Here is a 21,225-nt window from a genome sequence, read left to right as displayed (position 1 = left end):
TTCACAACAAGGCAAGATGGGGCAGGAAGAGAAGGCTGTGGACCACTAAGGTTTATTGAGTATTTATGGTGAATGTGCAAAGATCTCCAAGACACTTTGCCTTTCTTCAGAAAGGTTACAACCTCATTGAGAAAAACAGGTCCTATGTGTCCTAAAGTAATAGATCAGTTAGCATTTACTGAATGTTTAGCATCTGCCAGGCACTAAGCAAAGCAAGCAGGCAACCTGTCTATCATATGTCATTTGATCCTCAGAGCAACTTTCAGATAGATGTTAACTGCGATTTGCAGTTGAATAAGACACAGTTCAGATATTAAGTACTGGTTCAGAATCATATAGGACCGAGGTATTGAAGGAGTTAAGAAGAGAGAACTCTGTGCTGAGCTTATAATTTTCACAGTTGGAGGTTGACCAGTATCTAGAGCACCCCTTAGGAAAAGGGCCCCCTACTTGTACTTTTTGGGTGGAGACCAGGGATGAAAAATGTCTTGTAGTACCCAGCATCCCTATACATTAAACAGTGTCTTATCTCTGCAAAGCTTACAAGTACCCTTATCAGATTTTCATGTAGGTGAACAATATGCTTATAGTGATCTGAGCCAGAAATTCTAGGTATAAAGTATTCTTTATGGCTTTATACTGTGTATTCCAGAAGTGGAAACTCCTCATTGAAAGATAATTGTATTAATATTTGTTTGAATTTTCTTAGAATTGTTCAACCTTTTGAAATTGGCATCAGTAACAGAAGTACATAGAGAAGGCAATGGCGACCCACTCAGTACTCTTGCCTGGAAAATCCCATGGACGGAGGAGCCTGGTGGGCTGCAGTCCATGGGGTCGCGAAGAGTCAGCCACGACTAAGCAACTTCACTTTCACTTTTCCCTTTCCTGCATTGGAGAAGGAAATGGCAACCCACTCCAGTGTTCTTGCCTGGAGAATCCCAGGGACAGGGGAGCCTGGTGGGCTGCCGTCTATGGGGTCGCACAGAGTCGGACACGAGTGAAGCGACTTAGCAGCAGCAGCAGCAGCAGAAATACATACAGGTTGTATTTGGGATGACAGCACAGAAACACACTTCTGTCTCCGTTTGCCTGCGTTGCTCTTGCGCTCACAGTGATTCTTCCTGTAGATTCGAGCATTCCATGACTGTTTTTTTTTTTTTTTTTTTTGACCTCTTGTGTTGTCAGGCCTGAGATTTGGCTTACTAGAACATGTCTGTCTCCCTTTATTTTTCCTTTTCTGGAATTTATCTGTGTAAATAGGTTATATTATGTATGAATTGCACTTTAAGACAGCAAAGGGGACTTCATAGAATACTTGTTACAGCAAGAGACTGTTATAGCAAGGATTGCGTTGGGCCAGAGTTTCAGGCAGAGAAGGCAATGGCACCCCCCTCCAGTATTCTTGCCTGGAGAATCCCAGGGACGGGGTAGCCTGGTGGGCTGCGTCTATGGGGTTGCACAGAGTCGGACATGACTGAAGCGACGCAGCGGCAGCAGAGTTTCAGGAAGGTAGCTGTTTGAAGTTAGTGAAGAATTTTAGTAAATGAGAGGTTCTAGAATCAACTGTGTATCAATGTCAGTGGCTGAAAGAACTTGTTTCTGGAGGCCTTTGAATCAGGAGTGATTGTGAACAGAGCAGTGTTTATCTGGCTCTGTGCAGCAGGGGTGGATTTGGGCGGTGGGGGGTTGGGGGCGGGTATTAGGAGGGATTAGACTGAGGCCAGGACAGGATTCATGAAACCAGGTGAAGTACTAAGGGTCTAAAGAGTGAGTGGACAGGACAGAGAGCAAAGTAAGTTGAAAGGAATTTGTCAGATTTTTTTTTTAAAATTCTGTTTGGGGAAGACAGTGAAATTGTCTTTATTTTTTGTTTCTCTTTGGCATCCTTTAAAGTACACAGAAAGTTCTCATCACAAGGTAAAAATAAAAAGTTTTATAACTGTGATGGTGATTGTTGTTAACTGTACTTATTGTGGTGATCATTTTACAATATATAAAAACATGAAATCATTGTTATATACCTATAAAAATATAGTTTTATATTAACTATACCTCAGTTTTTAAAAAATAAAAATAAGGAAGCCTTCTCTTCAAGTTGTTGTTTAGTCGCTAAGTCGTGTCTGACTCTTTACAGCCCCATGAATGGTATGGTAGCATGCCAGACCATTGTCCCTCATCATCTCCCGTTCATGTCCATTGCATTGGTGATGCCATCCAACCATCTCATCCTCTGTCACCCTCTCTTCCTTCTGCCTTCAGTCTTTCCCAGCATCAGGGTCTTTTCCAGTGAGTTGGCTCTTCACATCAGGTGGCCAAAGTAGTAGAGCTTCAGCTTCAGTATCAGGCCTTGCAATGAATATTCAGGGTTGATTTCCTTTAAGATCCATTGGTTTGAACTCCTTGCTCTCTAAGGGACTCTCAAGAGTCTTCTCCAGCACTCTTCAAATTATTTACCCTCTTTAGGAAAAAAAGATAAAAATAAAAATTTAATGTCATGTGTTAAGTGTAATAATAGAAGTTTGTAGAAAGTTTAGTGGTGGGGTAAACTGAACTGAATAGTGATGAAACAAGTAGATAATTCAAAAGACATACTATTAAGGATGTGATGCTTGAGCTGGATCTAAGTGGATAAGCACTTGTGAGTTTTCGTTTCAGTTCAGTTCAGTCGCTCAGTCGTGTCCGACTCTTTGCGACCCCATGGACTGCAACACACCAGGCCTCCCTGTCCGTCACCAACTCCCGGAGTTTACTCAAACTCATGTCCATTGAGTCGGTGATGCCATCCAGCCATCTCATCCTCTGTCGTCCCCTTCCCCTCCCGCCTTCAGTCTTTCCCAGCATCAGGATCTTTTCAAATGAGTCAGTTCTTAGAATCAGTTTTTGTTTATTCCTTGGTAAAAGAGGAGTTAACACACAACTTTAGCTTACTAAAGAATAATTTCTCATTCTTGTAGTCAGAGGATTAGGCCGTGAGGCAGCAGTTTTGTACCAGACTGCTGAATGCTGGCTGTGGACCTCAAAGAAGGTGGTGGTGGTAGGCAGTACCCACCCTGCACACAGCTCTCTCTCCCTTCAGACTAGGGGTGGCAACTTGCTCTTATAAGCCTGGAGTCTGTGATATCCCTTATGGTTTTCCTACCCTGTCAACTTCTTTTTTTTTTTAATAGTCTCTTAATTAAATCCTCAAAATACTCAATTTGAATGTTCTCTATTTCCAATTTGAAAGCTGTTAGGGACAATGTGAAATCACATATTGAAAAAAAGGTAAAATGCACAGTAAAAATAAGGAGAAAAGTCTTTTTATTCTAAATTACAAACACAGTATTACAAATAAAAAAAATAGGCAAATGGAACACATAAGGACCTGATTATAGTGAGGTAATTTGCTGTAGCATTCTTGGTCAGGGGTATCATACTGGCAAAAATAAAGGCCTTGAGGATTGAATTGTTGTCATATAAAACACTGAATTAATATACATGTGTATAATTCTGAATTTTTATACTTAACGTCCGGTGGATAGGGGAAGTACGTAGCGTCTTATCCTGAACCAAAGTTCCAGTGGGGCATTTAATTTTCTAGCTCACTTCTTTGTTTACTAGCGCTCTCGTGATTTCCACTTTGGCTGCTTCTCTGTGGTCCTCTTGGAGATTTATTGAGCTCCAGTGACGTTGTCACAGGCACATGAGCATTATGGATTTTCATTAATGGTACACATGGAAATGCTGCTGACAAGAAAACTTGTTGCTAGATTGATTCTAGTTGCTAGTTTTAGTGTGTATTATCCTTAAAGTATTCCTCTTGCCCAACACAGGGGACTATTTTAAGGATAATACACAGTAAAATATGCAAGTTTTCAGTTTCTGTTCGAGTCTTTTCAGAATACTTCTGTAAATAAGCCTTTTCTTAGCTTCCTTCCTACTTTATGGACGTTCATTATCTTGATAGTTATCACCTCCCATCTGCTATGCTTTTATCTGAAGGTATATTGAAGACAAAAACTAAAAAAAAAATAAAAGTGAATTGTGAAATACTTTTAAAGAGTTGAGAAAGATATAGGGCAGAAGCAAAGGTGTGTAGAAGAAATATCTCTTGCTGTTTCAGGACAGTTGAAATTAAGCCCACCTTTTTAATTATACCAGAGTAATGAGCCTTACCCGTGATATGTGGAAATATAATTTAAAAATGTATGGTGGGCTGGTAAACCAGGTTGTCAGGTCATTATCTGAATCACAAAGTTGGAAGGTAATGCCCATTAAAGGTTACTAGTTTGGAAAGGTTAGATTAGAATTAGTCTTTGCAAATATAAAGTTTCTCAACTTGAATAATGCTGTAGAAAACCACTAACATTTGACTCTTTTTTTTTTTTTTAGTGGTCAGCATACAGAAATGTGCACATAAGGGTACATCTTGATAAATTTTCACATCCCTATCAAGAAAGTATATTACCATTGCAACATCCTAGGGGCTACTTTCTTGCTTCTTTCCTGCCCTCCAGGGCAAACTACTGTCTTGACATAGAAAGGCTTTTCCTGTTTTTATACTTTATATAAATGAAATCATGCAGTATCCACATTTGAATATCCACATCCACTAATATAATGGATTATTATTCTAATTGACATTTCTGATACCACCTCACTGAAAACAAGGTCTGTTTTCAGTTTTCCTTATTATGTATCTAATTTGGTAAACTGGCAGTTTACCAGTGTATCTAGTTCTTTATTATTCCTTTAAGACATTTTCTGTGTAAATACAAGTATGTATGTGTGTGTGCATGTATCTACGTAAACGCAAGTATGTACATGTGTGTATGTATATATATGTTTTTAAAATTTTTATTCAAATTCAATCATGCATATTATTTACCTCTTTGGGATACATCTTAAGGCCCTTTTCGTATCAGCTGACGTAGATTCAATTCATTTTATTTATAGGGGGCGGTAACAGCAGCACAGTATTCCACTGAATGGCTGTATCATAACTTAATGAAGTAATTATCCACTGATGAACAGCTATGTTGTTACTGATCCTTTGCATTTAGAATAATAGAGTCTATGTAAGTTTATATGGAAAATAAATTCTTAGGAAAAGAATTGCTGGGCAAGAAGGCCCATGCATTTTAAATTTGCTCATGTATTTCCAAAAGGCTCTCCATAGAGTTTTGCCAGTTTTTACTCCCACCAGCAGGAACTGAAAATTCCTATTTTCAATGTCCTTGCCTTAGATTATTTGTCATCGAGCCTGTTAATCTTTGCAGTCTGCTATAGGAAAAGTAGTAACTCATTTACAGTTGCATTTTCTTCAGTTTTAAGTGAGGTTAGTTATTTATATTTACTGGACATTTGTGTTTCTCTTAAGATTTGTTTCTGTCCTTTTCCCATTTTCCTTCAGGTCTGTTTATATTTTTCTTAATCATTTCAAAGAATTCTTTCTATATAAAGGAAATTTACCTTTTTATGTCATCTATAGTATGAGTTCTTTTTTAAATTGAGGTATAGTTGATTTACAATGTTGAGTTTCAGGTATACAGCAAAGTGATTTAGATATATGTTTATATACACATATAGTTCTTTTCCATTATAATTTCAAGATACTGAGTATAGTTCTCTGTGTTATATAGTAGGTGCTGTTGGTTATCTTTTATACATAGTACCGTGTATCTGTTAATCCCAAACTCCTAATTTATATAGCACTGTGTATCTGTTAATTCCAATCTCCTAATTTATATAGTACTATATATCTATTAATCCCAAACTCCTAATTTATATAGTACTGTGTATCTGTTAATCCCAAACTCGTAATTTATAGAGTACTGTGTGTCTTTTAATCCCAAATTCGCTGACCTTCCCACTTTGGTAACCATAAGTTTGCTTTCCGTGTCGGAGAATCTGATTCTGTTTTGCAAATAAATTCATTTGTAATGATTTTTTTTCCAGGTTGTTTCTTTTTTTGTCTTTGTTGTGTTCATAGCCATTTTTACCCCCTTAACAGAAGGTTTAAATTTTTATGTGGTGAAATTTTCCAGTTTTTCCTTATTGGCTTCTGAATTGTGTGTTCTTAACGAGAAAAATCATTGGAAACTTGAGAAAGATAACTTAAACCTGGCATGGAAAAACAAATCTCGAGAAATGTTTGTGATTTCTCAAGAAATAAATGTGGTGAAGCAGGAATTCAAATTTTAGTCAAGAGTGGTTTAACCAACTATAAGTAAACCAAATCTGGACTTTGTCTATTAAGATTTGTTTAACATTTTTAACAGCTTTTAGAAGAAATTTCAATGCTATGTTTTTTTCCTTTAATTCTTTGTTATTTGAGGTTTTAATTTCTCAAATGATCCTTCTTTTCAGATTTCAGATTATAACCTATTTCCTGCACCATTGCTGACGTCCAGAGACCCATGTCAGAAGTACTTCCAGGTCAGATACACTTTCACATGTTTCAATGCATTGTACTAGTTGAGTATTAAAACTTTAGCATATATATACTCGATAATTGTTTTGATGTTCAACTTATGATTTGCTACAATAGCATGTTTTCTGCTTTTTATTGTTTTTCACTAAGGTATTAGAAAAGTGGATCTTTACAATAAGATAGAAAAATTAATTGGACTTAACTGCATTCATCTATTATTTGCATGATCCTACTAATACTGTATTGTGAAAATATTTTAATCGACTATAACAGAAAATTAAAACTCTGTCAGATTTTGCCATCTACTGTTGCACATTATAGCCTGTTAACTGTTAAGTATGAACAAAGGAGATATTGGTGGTGAGTCTCCATAAATAGCCTCTTAGGCATTGTGGGATTTGCCTATAATAGGCTCCCAGTTCAGTATTCTTCCTGAATCTAATGCTGATTAATTTCAGGCCTTAAGAATACCAACCTAATTTTATTGTATACCCCTTTCTTTGTGTCATAATGGATGCTAGTCTACATACAATGTGATATGAATTTAATTCTTAGCCTCACAGTAGTATAATAAAAATAGCAATTGCAGTGACATTTTGAATTAAACATAATATAGAATTGCAAGTGGCAGATCTGGGTAGATTCTTTGTTAGGACACCTACCACTCAGCAGATTGGTTTTAAGTAAGTAAATTCAAACCATGAACAAATAGATGTTAATGTCCCTGAAATCAAAAGTTAAACTTAGCAAGTATGTCCAAGTCCTTTTCTCCTTTACATAACACTTCATGTTACATCTTCACAGAGAGATAAAATAAAACACAATAAAATAAACACTAAGCTCAGCAGAGGTAGATGAGGGACAGGAAATATCCTTTTATTAAAAACAGCTAAAAACAATGTGACTAACCTAAATTCATATGAGAAAATTAGGAACTTAAGAGACAAATTTCAGAGGCCAATTTACGGAGAGAGTGTAGATTTTCTTTGTAAATACATATTTGAATAACTATGTTAATTTTGCAGAATCAAAACAAATATATATGTCCTTTAGAAACTGCATGTGAAGTGTTGAGATGAATTCCTTGTAGGAATTCTTTAGTATTTAAAGTCTTTTACTACACTGTAAGATAGACTCAGTATGGAAATGTAAGAATAAAGCTGGCAAATAATATATAAATGATGTGTTTTCTGATTTCCTCTGAGTAGAGGTAAGCTAATCAAATAACTTATAGAAATTTCTTATTGTCACTATATTTTGTTATACCAATTATGTACATTTCCTGTTGTTAGACTGCTTTATTCATCAGTAGTTATATAAGAGATAATGAAGCCATTAGCCAACATGGCTTTTAATAACAGCTATTGCTGTCATGCATTTGGTGTAGGACGTAACACATCTTATAAGGAGAACAGTATTCTTCTTTCAGTGGAGTATCATTCCAGCCATTTTTTACCTGAAAATACAATAGCACCTAGTGGAGAGAGTGGGATAAGGCTTGGTTTCTGTCTCGTTTTCCAACTCTGAGGAGCTGTGACTACTGGGAGCCTTTAAAAAAAAAAACCCAAAACATACCAGAATATATACCTTATATGCCTGGAAAATTCCTGCTGAAATTTCAACATGCAGCACAGAAGTCCCTTGTGAGGAGGTCTCAGCCTGTGACATAGTCGGGTAATTAGCCTATTCCAAGGATTCTGCCATTGTTGAATGTTTTTTTTTCTCTTTTGGGATTGACTTGTCAGTTGCTCAAGAAAACCTGTGTCCTTACTTTAGCTTACTTTCTTTTTTTTTTTCCATCTACACCAGCTTGACCACTGATTATATTAATCAAACTCCACCATATAACTCTAAGCTATATTTTAAACAATACAGTCATCTTCAGGAAAAAAAAAGCATTATTTAAAAGAAAATGAAATGATGAAAAGAGCTTAGAAATTGAGCAAAGAAAATATGCTTGGTACAAGCATATAATTTCCCAAGGTGACTACATCTGCCAGGCTTGGTGTTGGAATGCCTGGTTTCCCCTGCTTGGAGTGCCTTTCTTTTCCTTGTCACTGGTGGACTCCTACTTACGTATCCTTCAAGACCCAACTCAGCTGTTACTTTTGTGAGAGTCTTCCCTCCACCTCTCTCCGCATCCCTAATACCTTCTGTTTGTAAGCCCCTCTGCCTGCTCTAACCACTGGGAGGTGGGTTAATAACTTCTCCTTCCCACTGCCCTGTCTGACCGAGTTTCTTAAGGGAAAGCTTTTGGTACATCTCTCTCGGCTTTCCTCAGATTCACTTGGGCTGTTGAACAGAGTGAGCCCTCAGGCAGTTTAGTTGAACGGGGCAAGGGAAACCCTTAGGTGGGTCAGAGATGCAGGTTGAAACCACCCCTTTATCTCAGTGCCTAGGGAAGGTGCCCCGTGAACCAGCTGTGTGAGGTTGTCCTCCCAGTTTAAAAATGTCCAAGGTTCTAATCCTGTGATCTCTCTGACCCAGGAACCCTACCTGCTTCTCAATAACCTTTGCCTTCTTTGTTCATAGAGAATTTCTTATCATTTTTGCCACATTGAGAGTTTACTCTCATGAGTAATTTCAGGAACCAGCTTTATTTTGCCTCTCCTTCCTAAAAGGAAAAAAAAAAAAAAAATCTGAGTTTACTTCATTTCCTTAATACTTTGAGGTCTAGTTCAAAAGGCAACATTCCTCAGGGTAGAAGTTTTGCTGTTAACCCCTTAGTGGAAATAAAATTGTATAGCAGAAAACAAAAATGAAGATGTGAAGTCTCATTTAGAAATTGGGCAGACATTGGGCTTCCCTGGGCCCATTTGTCAATTGCCAATTTTGTAAGCAAGTGACAGGAGCAGGGGAAGAGCAGTAGGTTATTGAAGAGACACATTTCCTGCCATTACTGACAATTTTTCTTCAGCAGGAGGCAAGAGGTCTCAGCAAAGAGAAGCGGGGAGGGTGAGTGTAACTATGGGCTCCAGCACGGGTTTATATTAGGATGTCATCTGAGTTACAGGGGTTGCATCTCAGTGCTGGGATCTTTGTGACTCAGGGTTTGAGGAAAGCTTTGTTAGCCATGAAATTAAAGTGACCCTGGCTTACCTAATTTTGGTTAGGCTTCATAAAAAATACTCTGTGCATTATATTAACTTAAGCTGAAAATCTGTTTCTCTAAAAGAGAAAAGAGCATGCTTCTCTTCTGATTATTCCAGAAAAAGTCTTAGGATTATTGTTCAGTTGCTCAGTCGTGTCTAACTCTTTGCAACTCCATGGACTACAGCACGCCAGACTTCCCTGTCCCTCACTACCTTCTGGAGTTTGCTCAGATTTATGTCCATTGAGCCTATGATGCCATCCAACCATCTCATCCTCTGTCTCCCCCTTCTCCTCTTGCCTTCAGTCTTCCCAGGCATCCAGGTCTCTTCCAGTGAGTCGGCTTTTCGCATCAGGTGGCCAAAGTACTGGAGCTTCAGCTACAGCATCAGTTCTTAATGAATATTCAGGGTTGATTTCCTTTAGGATTGACTGGTTTGACCTCCTTGCTGTCCAAGGGACTCTCAAAAGTCTTCTCCAGCATTCCAGTTCAAAGGCATGCTTTTCCTTGAATCAGTCACCATAGCCATGGGGATTTGCTACTCTAATTGGCTGGGCTGGGGCCAGGGACCTCATGAATCAAGGGTAGAGTCATCTCTGTCTGAACACGCGGGCTGGATCTCTAGAATGTAAGCTCCACGAGAGCAGATATTTTTGTCAGTTTTGTTCACTTCTGTCTCCTCAACAGTTAGAATGGTGTCTGACTAGTGCATGAAAGAATACCTGTCAAATGAATGAATGAGCATGGAGGATGGCTGATTCTTGAGAAAAATTGTGAAACTTTTATTAGAAAAGGAGGAAGTGCTTGCCAGACCGCAGCGGATGTTTGTCCATCTAGCATGCAGGAGGGTGACAAGAGTGGTGATATGAGCCCTTTTCCCACTCTTGGTTCTGAACATATTCCTAGCTCTGCTATAGGAATCCGTCCTCTTGAATTGATGTTGAATCTTTGTGAGTTACGCTCAAAACAGCATGATGAATAGATGTGGAAGTGATGGCAATATCATGGGTCCCAGCCACCTTCCCCTGGGTTTGATCCCTGGATCGGGAAGATTCCCCTGGAGAAGGAAATGGCAACCCACTCCAATATTCTTGCCTGGAAAACCCCATGGACAGAAATGTCTGGCAGGTTCCAGTCCATAAGGTCACGAAGAGTCGGACACAACTGAGCAACTAACACTAACACACACGTTCACCTTCCAGACTAGTTTAATCAGATATCTGGAGTGTCTTTGGGGATGGGCCTAGGCTTCTGTACTTTTTAACAGCTCCCCAAAGTGTGCATGCAGCTAGGATTGGAGTGGTTCCTTGTTCCTGTCATGCCTATTGCCTTATCCATCAGGGACCTCTGACCCCTTAGCCTTTTCCCCCAGCTCTTCACCCTCCCACCCCAGACGAGATCCTGGAGTGCATTCCGCACTGTTCACATCTGGCGCCTTAATCATGTCCCTCTCTGTGCCTGTTTCTTTCCTATTTAAAAATCCCATCCCGTAGGTTGCCTTTTCATTTGCTTGATAAGTTTTGTTTTCCTGAGCAAAACCTTTTTTGATGTAGCCCCACTTGTTCATTTTTGCTTTTGGTGTCAAACGCAAAATACCATTGCCAAAATCTCTGTCAAGGGGCTCACCCCGCTATATTTTCTTTGATAACTTTTATGATTCCAGGCCTTAATTTCAAGTCTTTAGTCCATTTTAAGTGAATTTTTGTGTATCATAAAAGATAGTGTTCTAGTTTCATTCTTTCACATGAAGCTGTCCAGTTTTTCCCAACACCTTTATTGAAGAAGCTGTCCTTTCCCCACTGTATATTCTTGGTTCCTTTGTCATAGATTTGTTGAACGTATATGTGTGGACTTGTTTCTAGGCTCTCCATTCTGTTCCATAGAACTATGTGTCTGCTTTTATGCCACCAGCCTTCTTTTATTTATTTATTTAGAAATTGTTTATTCTGTTTTTCTCTGTTGTGACTGTTTCAAAACTTTGTCCTCCTCATGTTCCCTCTAGACTGCTTCCCTCAGGGAAAGACTTTACGGAGAAACTGAGGTTCTCAGTTCTGCTTTTCTTTGGATTTGTGTCACCACAGTGATGTACGTGTCTGACCCTGTCCTGACTCCCACTCCCTCCTCCTCACGTCTTGGACAAGGCTGACGTTCCCACATCTGTTCTGCAGGTTCCCCCAGAGTGGTCTGCCCCTCTGTTGTGTTTCTTCTTTTCCCCTCTGTGCTGGCTTCAGCTTTCCCGGCCTATAAAAAAAGGAAACGTGGCTGGGACTCTCACTTTAAAGAACAAAAGTTCCTTGCCACATCCCCAGATCACCCTCCAGCCGTTCTTCTTTCTCCTTCTGCTTGTTTTCTAGTGAAGTTCCTTAAAGGTCACTTCCTGCCCAACTCTGCCATCCTCCTGAAGCTGATATAACAGGAGACGCTGCTGTCCTTATAATCACTCAGTGCGCCTGGTTCTTTTCAGTCCTTATCTCTAAATCCAGGTGGCTCATGGAGACCTCCCTGTACACCCTGGTCAAGAGATGAGTGACCAGAGCTGGCCCTATAGCATGTGAGTACCTCCCTGTACCCGAGTCTCCCATGCCCACCTCATCCTCTCCCTACTGTCTCTTTTTTATATTGGAATATAGTTGTTTTTAATGTTGTGTTGCTTTCTGCTGTATAGCAAAGTGACTCAGTTATACATATTTCCACTTTTTTTTTAGATTTCCTCCCCATGTAAGTCACCACAAATCACTGAGTAGAGTCCCCTGTGCTATACAGATTGACATTTGTACCCTCCCTACTGTCTTGACCGGACTGTTCCAGTAGCCTTCCAGCAAGTCTCCTTGCCAAGGCTTTGTTCTCCTCAGGTAAATAGTAGAGTCAGTCTCTAACACCAGACAGAAGAACATGAAGATGGACTCAGCCTGCCTCTCTAGTTAGGGAGACACCCTCTGTCTACTTTATTATGCTCTTTCCCTGACAACCACTGATGTTTTAATGCCAAATTTTCATTGTTTCTGTATTGCCTTTTATCGGAGTCATCTCCGTCTTGGAGAATATGTTTGAGGAAAGAAAAGATCACAACCCTCGCACACACACATTTGAGCCTCATTCATTCTTCTTGCAGCAGTTGAAGTGCTTGATATTCTTCTCTGCCTCAGGGTCAAGTCCATCTCTTGGAGCAGGTCTTACAGGACTCACTGCCTGATCCGTCCCCCCGCCCCGTCTTTACCATCTCTCCTCTCCTGTCTTGATTTGCTCAGATTCCCCAGATGGTAATCCATGCTCTCTTACCTGCAGCTCCTCTCCAATGTGAAGTGGGAAGATCACTTACCCCTTTGTACCCTGATTGCTTTCTGTCACTTTGTGTGTGAGTGTCTGAGGCTGAAAGCACCTAGCGGGCGGGACCTTATGTGTCTTGGTTTCTGCATTCCCAGCGACAGCACCAGGCGAGAACGTGCTCAGTACATGATGGCTGGAGGTGTGGTGGCCAGAGAGAGAAGAGTGCGGCGCAGGAGGGAGCTGTGAGATGAGAGTCATCCCTGATGTGTGTTGAGCTCTTACAGTACGCCAGGCATTAGGTTCAAGCTTGACAGCTTTCTCTCTCAGTCCTCAGCAAAGCTCAGTGATGTGTAGATACTATTAAGCATTATCCTGGTAAAGAAATGAAGAGTTTAAGCAACTTTTATGTTATGTCAAGGAGATTGGACTTAACTCGTAGGCTTTTTTGACCGTAAAGAAAATAACTAAATTTTAGAAGATTTAAAAAGACATTATAAGATTTTCTTTCCTTTAAAAAAAGAATCACATACCTCCTTTCTCTTAAATCTGAGGATTTTCTTCTGTAATTAAACTCCTCTAGACTCGGCTTCTTTACCCCTTCTTGTTAGTCTGTTTGCTCCCTGTGTCTCTGCAGCAAGACCATTTTTGTACAACTCAGATCAAATGCCTGATTAATCTAGGGGCCTGACAGCAGGCAGCTTTGTGCTTTGTCACTTGGATTAAAAGGCTGAAGATCACTCGTATTTATTGTTTATGCACTGTGCTAACCTCCTAGCACCATTTCGCATTTTAATCCTTACAACAGCCAAGTACTATTATCGTCCCCATTTTTCAGACAAGGAGACTGAGGGCCTGATGTCCTGGATCATTTAACCAGGAATTAGCATGGACCAGGCTTGTGCCTCATGTCTTTGACCTGAGTTCTGTGCAGTCATCCTCATGGGCACTGCCTCCCCACTTTTGGGAGCCTCCTTTCTGCTGCCTTGGCCTTTCTAGGGAGTTGCTCATCTCTACCCGCTTCAGGACCCTGTGAGCCCAGAGGACTTGCTGGCTGATGTATTAACATCTAGGGACAACTGTGTACTCCTTAGGATTAACTGACTGCCTTAGTTCTAGATCTGAACCTTTTATTTTGCTTCCAGATGATACTATCATTTAGTATTTAAAACACACCTGAATTGTGTTCAGGCTTTGATCTATAAAACCAGCATCTACAGAGCTATTTTTGGTCCTGTTATTCTAACTTAATCCTCCCAAATTTTGCATTTGTGATTTCTAGCAAGCAGAAGAGTTACAGTGGGCTAGAAGGGGTGGTAGGATCCAAAAGGCTGGTGAAGCATGGCTCAAAGGTTTTACCTGTCACACCCAAGATAGAAAAGCTACTTAAGTATTAAATCACCTAAAAATTTTGATGGTATTCTTTGTGAAAGTGTTTATGGTTATAAACAAAGTAAATGAAAATTTCTCCCTAATAACATTGCTAGAATATACTATCTAACGTCTTAAAACAGCCTCATAAAAAATTTTTTTGTCACATTTTCTTAAAAGTCAGCAGATTGCCAGCTTTCTCATAATAATGTCACTCCAAATACCCGAGTGTAAATATAATTATCTCTCCTGTGCTATGTTATGGGTATTATGTCTCAGGGCAAACTTCATGTGGGTTCACGGTGGACCCTTTTCATATCAAATGCTGCTCTGAAATGAGGTTGAATTACATATTAAAACATGTTTTCTGTAAAACGGTAGTACTAGCCAAAGCAGTATAAGGAATTTTTTTTTAAATTCAGTTGTCAGTATTGTTTAAAAGATCCTAGACCCTAGATGCCTAGTGAAGCCCAAGTGCTGAGATAGGTGTGGGTAAGCAGGAATCCTCTGGGCTCCCACCTTAGCCATCTCTGCGGGCTACATGGTCTTTCTGTTGTAAATATGGACACGGTTTGGAGGGCACAGATGTTGCCTAGCTCCAGAGAAGCACACAAGGCTCTAGCGGTGACCCTTTTCTAAAATATCCCATCCTGAGTGTTGGACAATGGAAAGGGACATTGCTAAGCTCCCAAACTGGAGAACATTCTTTCCTTCCTCCCCTGCAGATGCCTCTGTTTTGCTTGATGGAGAAGGAGGGGGTTGTCACAGTACAATTTCAGGAATGTTCAGGAGCTGTGCTTTGGTTCGTCTACTGCTGATATAGAGCCCTTGAAGGTCTCTGGATGGCAAGGGATCAGATAAGAAAGAAGTCATTCGTCACAGGCTGAGAAATCTGAAACTTTAGGAATACCCCCTGATGAAGTTTGTTCCTTTCTAGTTTGAGGAATCTTTCTCTCTTCCTAGCAAAGAGACACATGGAACAAATCACTGATGGTGTGGACAATATTTGAGATAAATGCAACTGCCAGACAGTTTTCCAGGAGTTCTGCAAGGGCACGTGGTGCCTGCAAACTGCTGAGTGTGTGTTTTAATTCACTGGAATATATTCAGACTCCTTTGGGGGCTCTAACACGTCTGTAGCCTTGGGCTCAATGCTGCATTATTATAAATTGTTTTATGTGTATGTTCTTGAGTAATTAAACCATTTCCCCAAAATTTATGGTTAGTACACACAGTAAGCCCAAGTCAGAAATGTTCACAAGACATTATCAAAACTCTAATGGAGGTTTGGCTTTTCCTGGCATTCAGAACACGATTTCTAAATGTGGTGGAGAAAAATTACCTTGGATACGTGGTGCCTTACTGAACAGTGACCTTTCAGGTTAATTAAGAATACTGGAGCCCCAGAGGCTTTCTGACCAACCTTTTTGCTGCCTGAGGTAATGACAAAATAGAAATGTGGTGTAAATGTTTAGAAAGCAGATGATTTTTGAGGTTGTGAAAAAATGAAGACCAGCTGTGGGAAGAAAGTGCTTTTATATTACTTCAAAAGAGAGATACATTTTTATTCTAAGTAAAATTTGAAACCTCAGACCACCACGCTTTTCTATAAATTGGCTTTTGTGTATCCACAGTAAGCCTTTTATTTGCTCCTGGTTAATGTATGAGCACATGGTGAAAAGAGAGAGGAAGATGGGTCAGTTCTACAAAACTGCGATGGAAGCATTGATTCCTTCAATTTTCTGTTATAGAAATGTTTGCTCACTCTGTACGCTAAGTCATTTGATCATGCCAGGCATCTAATGACCAGCTTTCTTCTTCTTTTTTCCCAGCTGACTCAGGTGTAGACACTTTGGCAGTGTTTATGGCCAGCAGCGGAACCACAGACGTCACGAATCGGAACAGCCCAGTCACACCACCAAACACCCTCAATCTCCGGTCCTCCCACAATGAACTATTGAACGCCGAAATAAAACACACAGAAACCAAGAATAGCACACCCCCTAAATGCAGGAAAAAATATGCACTAACTAATATCCAGGTGGCCATGGGCCTCTCGGATCCAGCCGCACAGCCCCTGCTGGGAAATGGCTCTGCCAACATCAAGCTGGTGAAAAACGGGGAGAACCAGCTCCGGAAGGCTGCAGAACAAGGGCAGCAGGACCCCAACAGGAACGTCAGCCCCACCGCAGTCATCAACATCACTTCCGAGAAGTTAGAGGGTAAAGAGCCCCACCCTCGGGACTCCCCAGACTGTGAGATTTTACCCTCCCAGCCCCGGAGAACCAAGAGCTTCCTGAACTACTATGCAGGCCTGGAGACCTCCACCAGGGAACTCGAGCAGAACGTGGGCAACCAGCTTGGGGCTGTGGGAGAGAAGGCCCAGCCAGGCCAGGCCTCCCCCACTGTCGGGAATGGCGATGTGCCGCTGCAGAAACCAAACAAGCCCCAGTCTAGCCCCGAGGAGGGCCACATAGCCACAGTATCATCCAGCCCAGAGACCAAGAAGGATCATCCTAAAACAGGGGCCAAAACCGATTGTGCACTCCACCGGATCCAGAACCTGGCGCCAAGCGATGAGGAGTCCAGCTGGACCACTCTGTCCCAAGACAGCGCCTCCCCCAGCTCCCCGGACGAGACAGGTACCTGGGAGAGGTGTAGCCTGCGGTGGCACTTTCCCTTCTTGATGGAATTAATCTCTGCAGTGACCCCCTCCCCCCAAATTTTCATTTGCAGGTGAAGAACTTGAGCCTCTTAGGGAAAAATTGGGCAATTTATGTGAAAAGTACTCAGCATTTTCATTTTGATTTATGCATAAGTTGTTTGTCCTGGGAAGCATTTTTATAAAAGAAATAAGTCCCTGGTGTTAAATACAGTAAAACATCACTTATTTTGAAATTAACCTGCCAGTGGTTAGGTGAACCGTTTTCTACATACTATCTCGAAACACTGGGTTTTGTCAGGAAAATAATAAGACAGTTGTCAGGGGTGGATGCAACCTGAGAAAGAGAACAACTATTTTTAAAGTTCTCAGAAAAACGTGCTTATGCTCAAGCAAATGAAAAGTTTAAAGTTTAAGAAGTTGAAAGTCTATTCATTAAAGACATTTCCTTTTTGACCTTTACTGGGAAATATGTTTTTAGCCTTGTGCAAGTGATATTTGAAAGTGAGAAAGTGGTGTTTCTTTTAATATATTTTCAGAAGTTTTGGATTTTAACTACTCTAGTTGAGACCAGTCTTTCTTGACTTTTGTCTATGTTTGTAACATCTTTGGATTTTTCACAGAACTGAAAATTGTCACAGAAATGAGCAGGGTCCTAAAACTGAACTACTTTTTATCTCATCTTCTCATAGTCCCCTTTTTACTGATCATAAGGTTAAAAGATTGGAGAACTGAATTGTATCTGAATTCACTGTAAACAAGCACTCACAAAGGCTTCTTTCTTTACCCTAATCCTGCATCTCGTGGTTCCCAGGGCTGTGTTAATGTGATACAGATATTACAGATAGAACCACCAGGGAAGGAAATGACATTTTCCCAACCTATAAGGCAGAGAAGTTACAAGGACTACAGATAGGGAAAGAGAAGGAGGAAATAAGACATTACCTTGTTTAAAAAAAGAAAAAAAGGCTTTTTGAAGTGCCCTTTAAAATCACAGTGCTTTACATGATAGATTTCATCAGCTTCCTTTTGCTGGATGTATGGCAGTAGGGAGGTTGAGATGAGCCCATTTCATCTCATAAACGTCTGAGCCTGCACATTATTGGAATTATAATTATGTTTAGTAATGTCACTGAGTTCACAACTCTCTATTACTTTTTACATTTAGAGAATTCATATCCTGTAGCCAATAGAAACTGTCACCTGCCAGTGTCTGAATCTATATAAACGACTCCTTGAGTATCTCACGTTCAAACTTGCCCTCGTGTGTTCAGTGCCCTCCGCTGAGGCCACGCCTTCCTCAGGTCATGGCAGCCTTTCTGCTGCTCTTCTGAGCACAGCGCTCCTGTTGTAGTTATGCTTTAAATCTCACTGAGATGTATTAGGTAAAGTCTCCCCTGTTCCTCACTCTGTTTGCCTTTTTTCCAGTGAAAACCACTACTTTTTTTTTTTTTTAAGCATTTTTTTTCAGGAGCCATTTTAGGCATATACCCACATTTATAGTAAACTTTATAATTTCCTCCTATTTCATAACATTTTTAAAGAGTCTTTACCTTTTCGAGATACATACTAGAATATCATAGAAAAATATATAGTGTAATATATTCTTATTGAAATAATACATGTATGCCATTTGTCCATAAGCTAATTCTTGTTAAAGGTGGGTACATAAGGCTTTACTATTATGTTCTCTCTACTTTTGTGGGCTTAAAATTTTCCATGGTAAAAAATTTTAAAAATGACTGACATTATTTTATGAATGCTTCGCTTTTTCCACTGAAGTATGTATTTTGCAGATCAGTCCATAACAGGACATAGCGGTATTCTACGTCAGGCTAAGTTTAAGCTGTAGCTGTTAAGCATGCTGTTCCACCCTCTTAAAGCTCTGTGGTTTAACAATTCCCCTGATGCTGAGTGTTTAGGGTAGTTCTATTCCCAACCCCTTTGCTTATTGAATGCTGGTGTCAGTAAGGGGTGGCAGAGAGCACAGAGCTTAAACTGACCCCATGCACTGGCTCGGTTCATCTCTCCAGGGATCCTTTCCAGGGTCTCCTTGGCTCACTGCTCATTTGCTCAGTGTCCTGGTGTTACTTGCTGCTGAGTTTCTCTACAGAATCCATTAGAGTGCTTGGCATGTGATGTGTACTGGATTAGAGTTTTCTGACTTGTTGAGGGGTTAGGTTCATTTTTCTTTCTTCAAGTCACTTTTGAAGACCTTGAGTTTTAGAGTAAGGATGACAGTATGGTGATGGTCCATAATGGGTCACTAAGGATAGACATTTTGATTCAGATGTGCTTGGAAAAATGTGTTAGCTGTGACTCAACTCTACCTGTGAGATTGAGGGGTTTTTTAAAGAAATTTAGAAGCTATCCCTTCAAAAATGAATATTTGGGAATTCTTTTGGAATTTCTTCAGAGCCCCTTGTGAACTCCCGTTGGAAAAATACCTCTTGAGACTTCCCAAGTGGTCCAGTGATTAGGACTGCACACTCTCACTGCTGTGGGCCTGGGTTCAATCCCCAGTCAGGGAACTAAGATCCCACAGACCATGCAGTGTGGCCATAAAAAAAAAAAAGAGAGAAAGAAAGTTGATGACTTTTCATAGGGGCTTAATAAAATTGAAGATATAGAGTATGAAACTGACTATCCTATAGAATGGCCATTTTCAAAATTTGATTCATTACTGATGTGTACAAAAGCAGGATATACACAGAGAAAACCAAATCAGATGGTGTGATAGTGGGCCTAATGCTTCATTAGCTTAGCATTGAGAGGACAGGCTCTTGAGTCAACTTTTAGAGTTCAGATCTCCTCTGGGTTCCACGTAGGCAGTTCGCAGAGCCTCTCAACTGTAAAGTTTGGTGCTAGTAATGTTTTAGCCTAGATCTGGTGTGAAGATTAAGTGAAGACATCTTTGAAGAGCCCTTAGAACAGTGTCTGGCATATATCAAGAACTTAATAAATATTAGTGCTTATTTTTATTATCATTATCAGTACAGCAGTGGGATATAAAAGTTTATTTCTCTCTTAATTATGAATCACTTATATTTTGGTCTCTGATTTTAGTTAGGACTTTCTGTACCCTAAGAGAAAGGATTGGTAATTTGTCTTCATCTTTGTACTGTCATGACTTGCCTGAAATACAGCGGGTGAACTGGTAAGTAAATAATGATTAATTTAACAAAAATGGAGGTCATTTATATATCCCCAAATGGCCCTGATGTAGTGAGTAAATCATTTGATGTTATATTTTAATCAATGTCTGATTTTGATATCGGGTACTTATTTTATTTTATTTGATATTAGGTACTTACTGAGCATGGCCCCACCTATCAGAACACGACCCAATTTCCCCCCTCAGTCAGTCTCTCCCATCAGGAAGCTTCCATAAGCCTCTTATCCTTCTCCATCAGAGGGCAGACAGACTGAAAACCACAATCACAGAAAACTAACCAATCTGATCACATGGACCACAGCCTTGTCTAACTCAATGAAACTGTGAGCCATGCCGTGTAGGGCCACCCAAGACGGACAGGTCATGGTGGAGAGTTCTGACAAAATGTGGTCCACTAGAGGAGGGAATGGCAAACCACTTCAGTATTCTTGCCTTGAGAACCTCATGAACAGTATGAAAAGGCAAAAAGATAGGATACTGAAAGATGAGCTCCCCAGGTCAGTAGGTGCCCTATATGCTACTGGAGATCAGTGAAGGACTAACTCCAGAAAGAATGAAGAGACGGAGCCAAAGAAAAAACAACACCCAGTTGTGGATGTGACTGCTGATAGAAGTCAAGTCCAATGCTGTAAAGAGCAATATTGCATAGGAACCTGGAATGTTAGGTCCATGAATCAAGGAAAATTGAAAGTGGTCAAACAGGAGATGGCGAGAGTGAACATCAACATTTTAGTAATCAGTGAACTAAAATGGACTGAAATGGGTGAATTTGACTCAGATGACCATTATATCTACTACTGTGCACAAGAATCCCTTAGAAGAAATGGAGTAGCCCTCATAGTCCACAAAAGAGTCTGAAATGCAGTACTTGGATGCAATCTCAAAAACGACAGAATGATCCATCTCTGTTCATTTCCAACGCAAACCATTGAATATCACAATAACCCAAGTCTCTGTCCTGATCAGTAATGCTGAAGAAGCTGAACAGTTCTATGAAGACCTACAAGGAAAAAAAAGCAAGAGAGTTGCAGAAAAACATCTACTTCTACTTTACTGACTATGCCAAAGCCGTTGACTATGTGGATCACAACAAACTGTGGAAAAATCTTCAAGAGGTGGGAATACCAGACCACCTGACCTGCCTCCTCAGAAATCTGTATGCAGGTCAAGAAGCAACAGTTAGAACCGGACAAGGAACAACAGACTGGTTCTGAATCGGGAAACAAGTATGTCAAGGTTGTATAGTG

At 40.2% G+C, this 21,225-nt stretch overlaps 1 protein-coding gene across 10 annotated transcripts in view; it reads left to right on the top strand.

The window, feature by feature from the left end:
- The window catches only part of APBB2 (amyloid beta precursor protein binding family B member 2), a 379,350-nt gene that overhangs the window by 173,679 nt on the left and 184,446 nt on the right, over positions 1-21,225 (top strand). For all 10 annotated transcript variants that reach the window (XM_018049390.1, XM_018049388.1, XM_018049391.1 and 7 more), the window contains 2 exons: positions 6,352-6,420; positions 15,974-16,783. In XM_018049390.1, the coding sequence (XP_017904879.1) occupies positions 6,402-6,420; positions 15,974-16,783 (829 nt within the window). In that variant the 5' untranslated portion in view covers positions 6,352-6,401. The remainder of the gene's footprint in view (positions 1-6,351; positions 6,421-15,973; positions 16,784-21,225) is intronic.

The sequence above is a fragment of the Capra hircus genome, chromosome 6, assembly GCF_001704415.2.
Source record: "Capra hircus breed San Clemente chromosome 6, ASM170441v1, whole genome shotgun sequence".
NCBI lineage: Eukaryota > Metazoa > Chordata > Mammalia > Artiodactyla > Bovidae > Capra > Capra hircus.
This window is presented reverse-complemented; position numbering and strand designations above follow the sequence as displayed.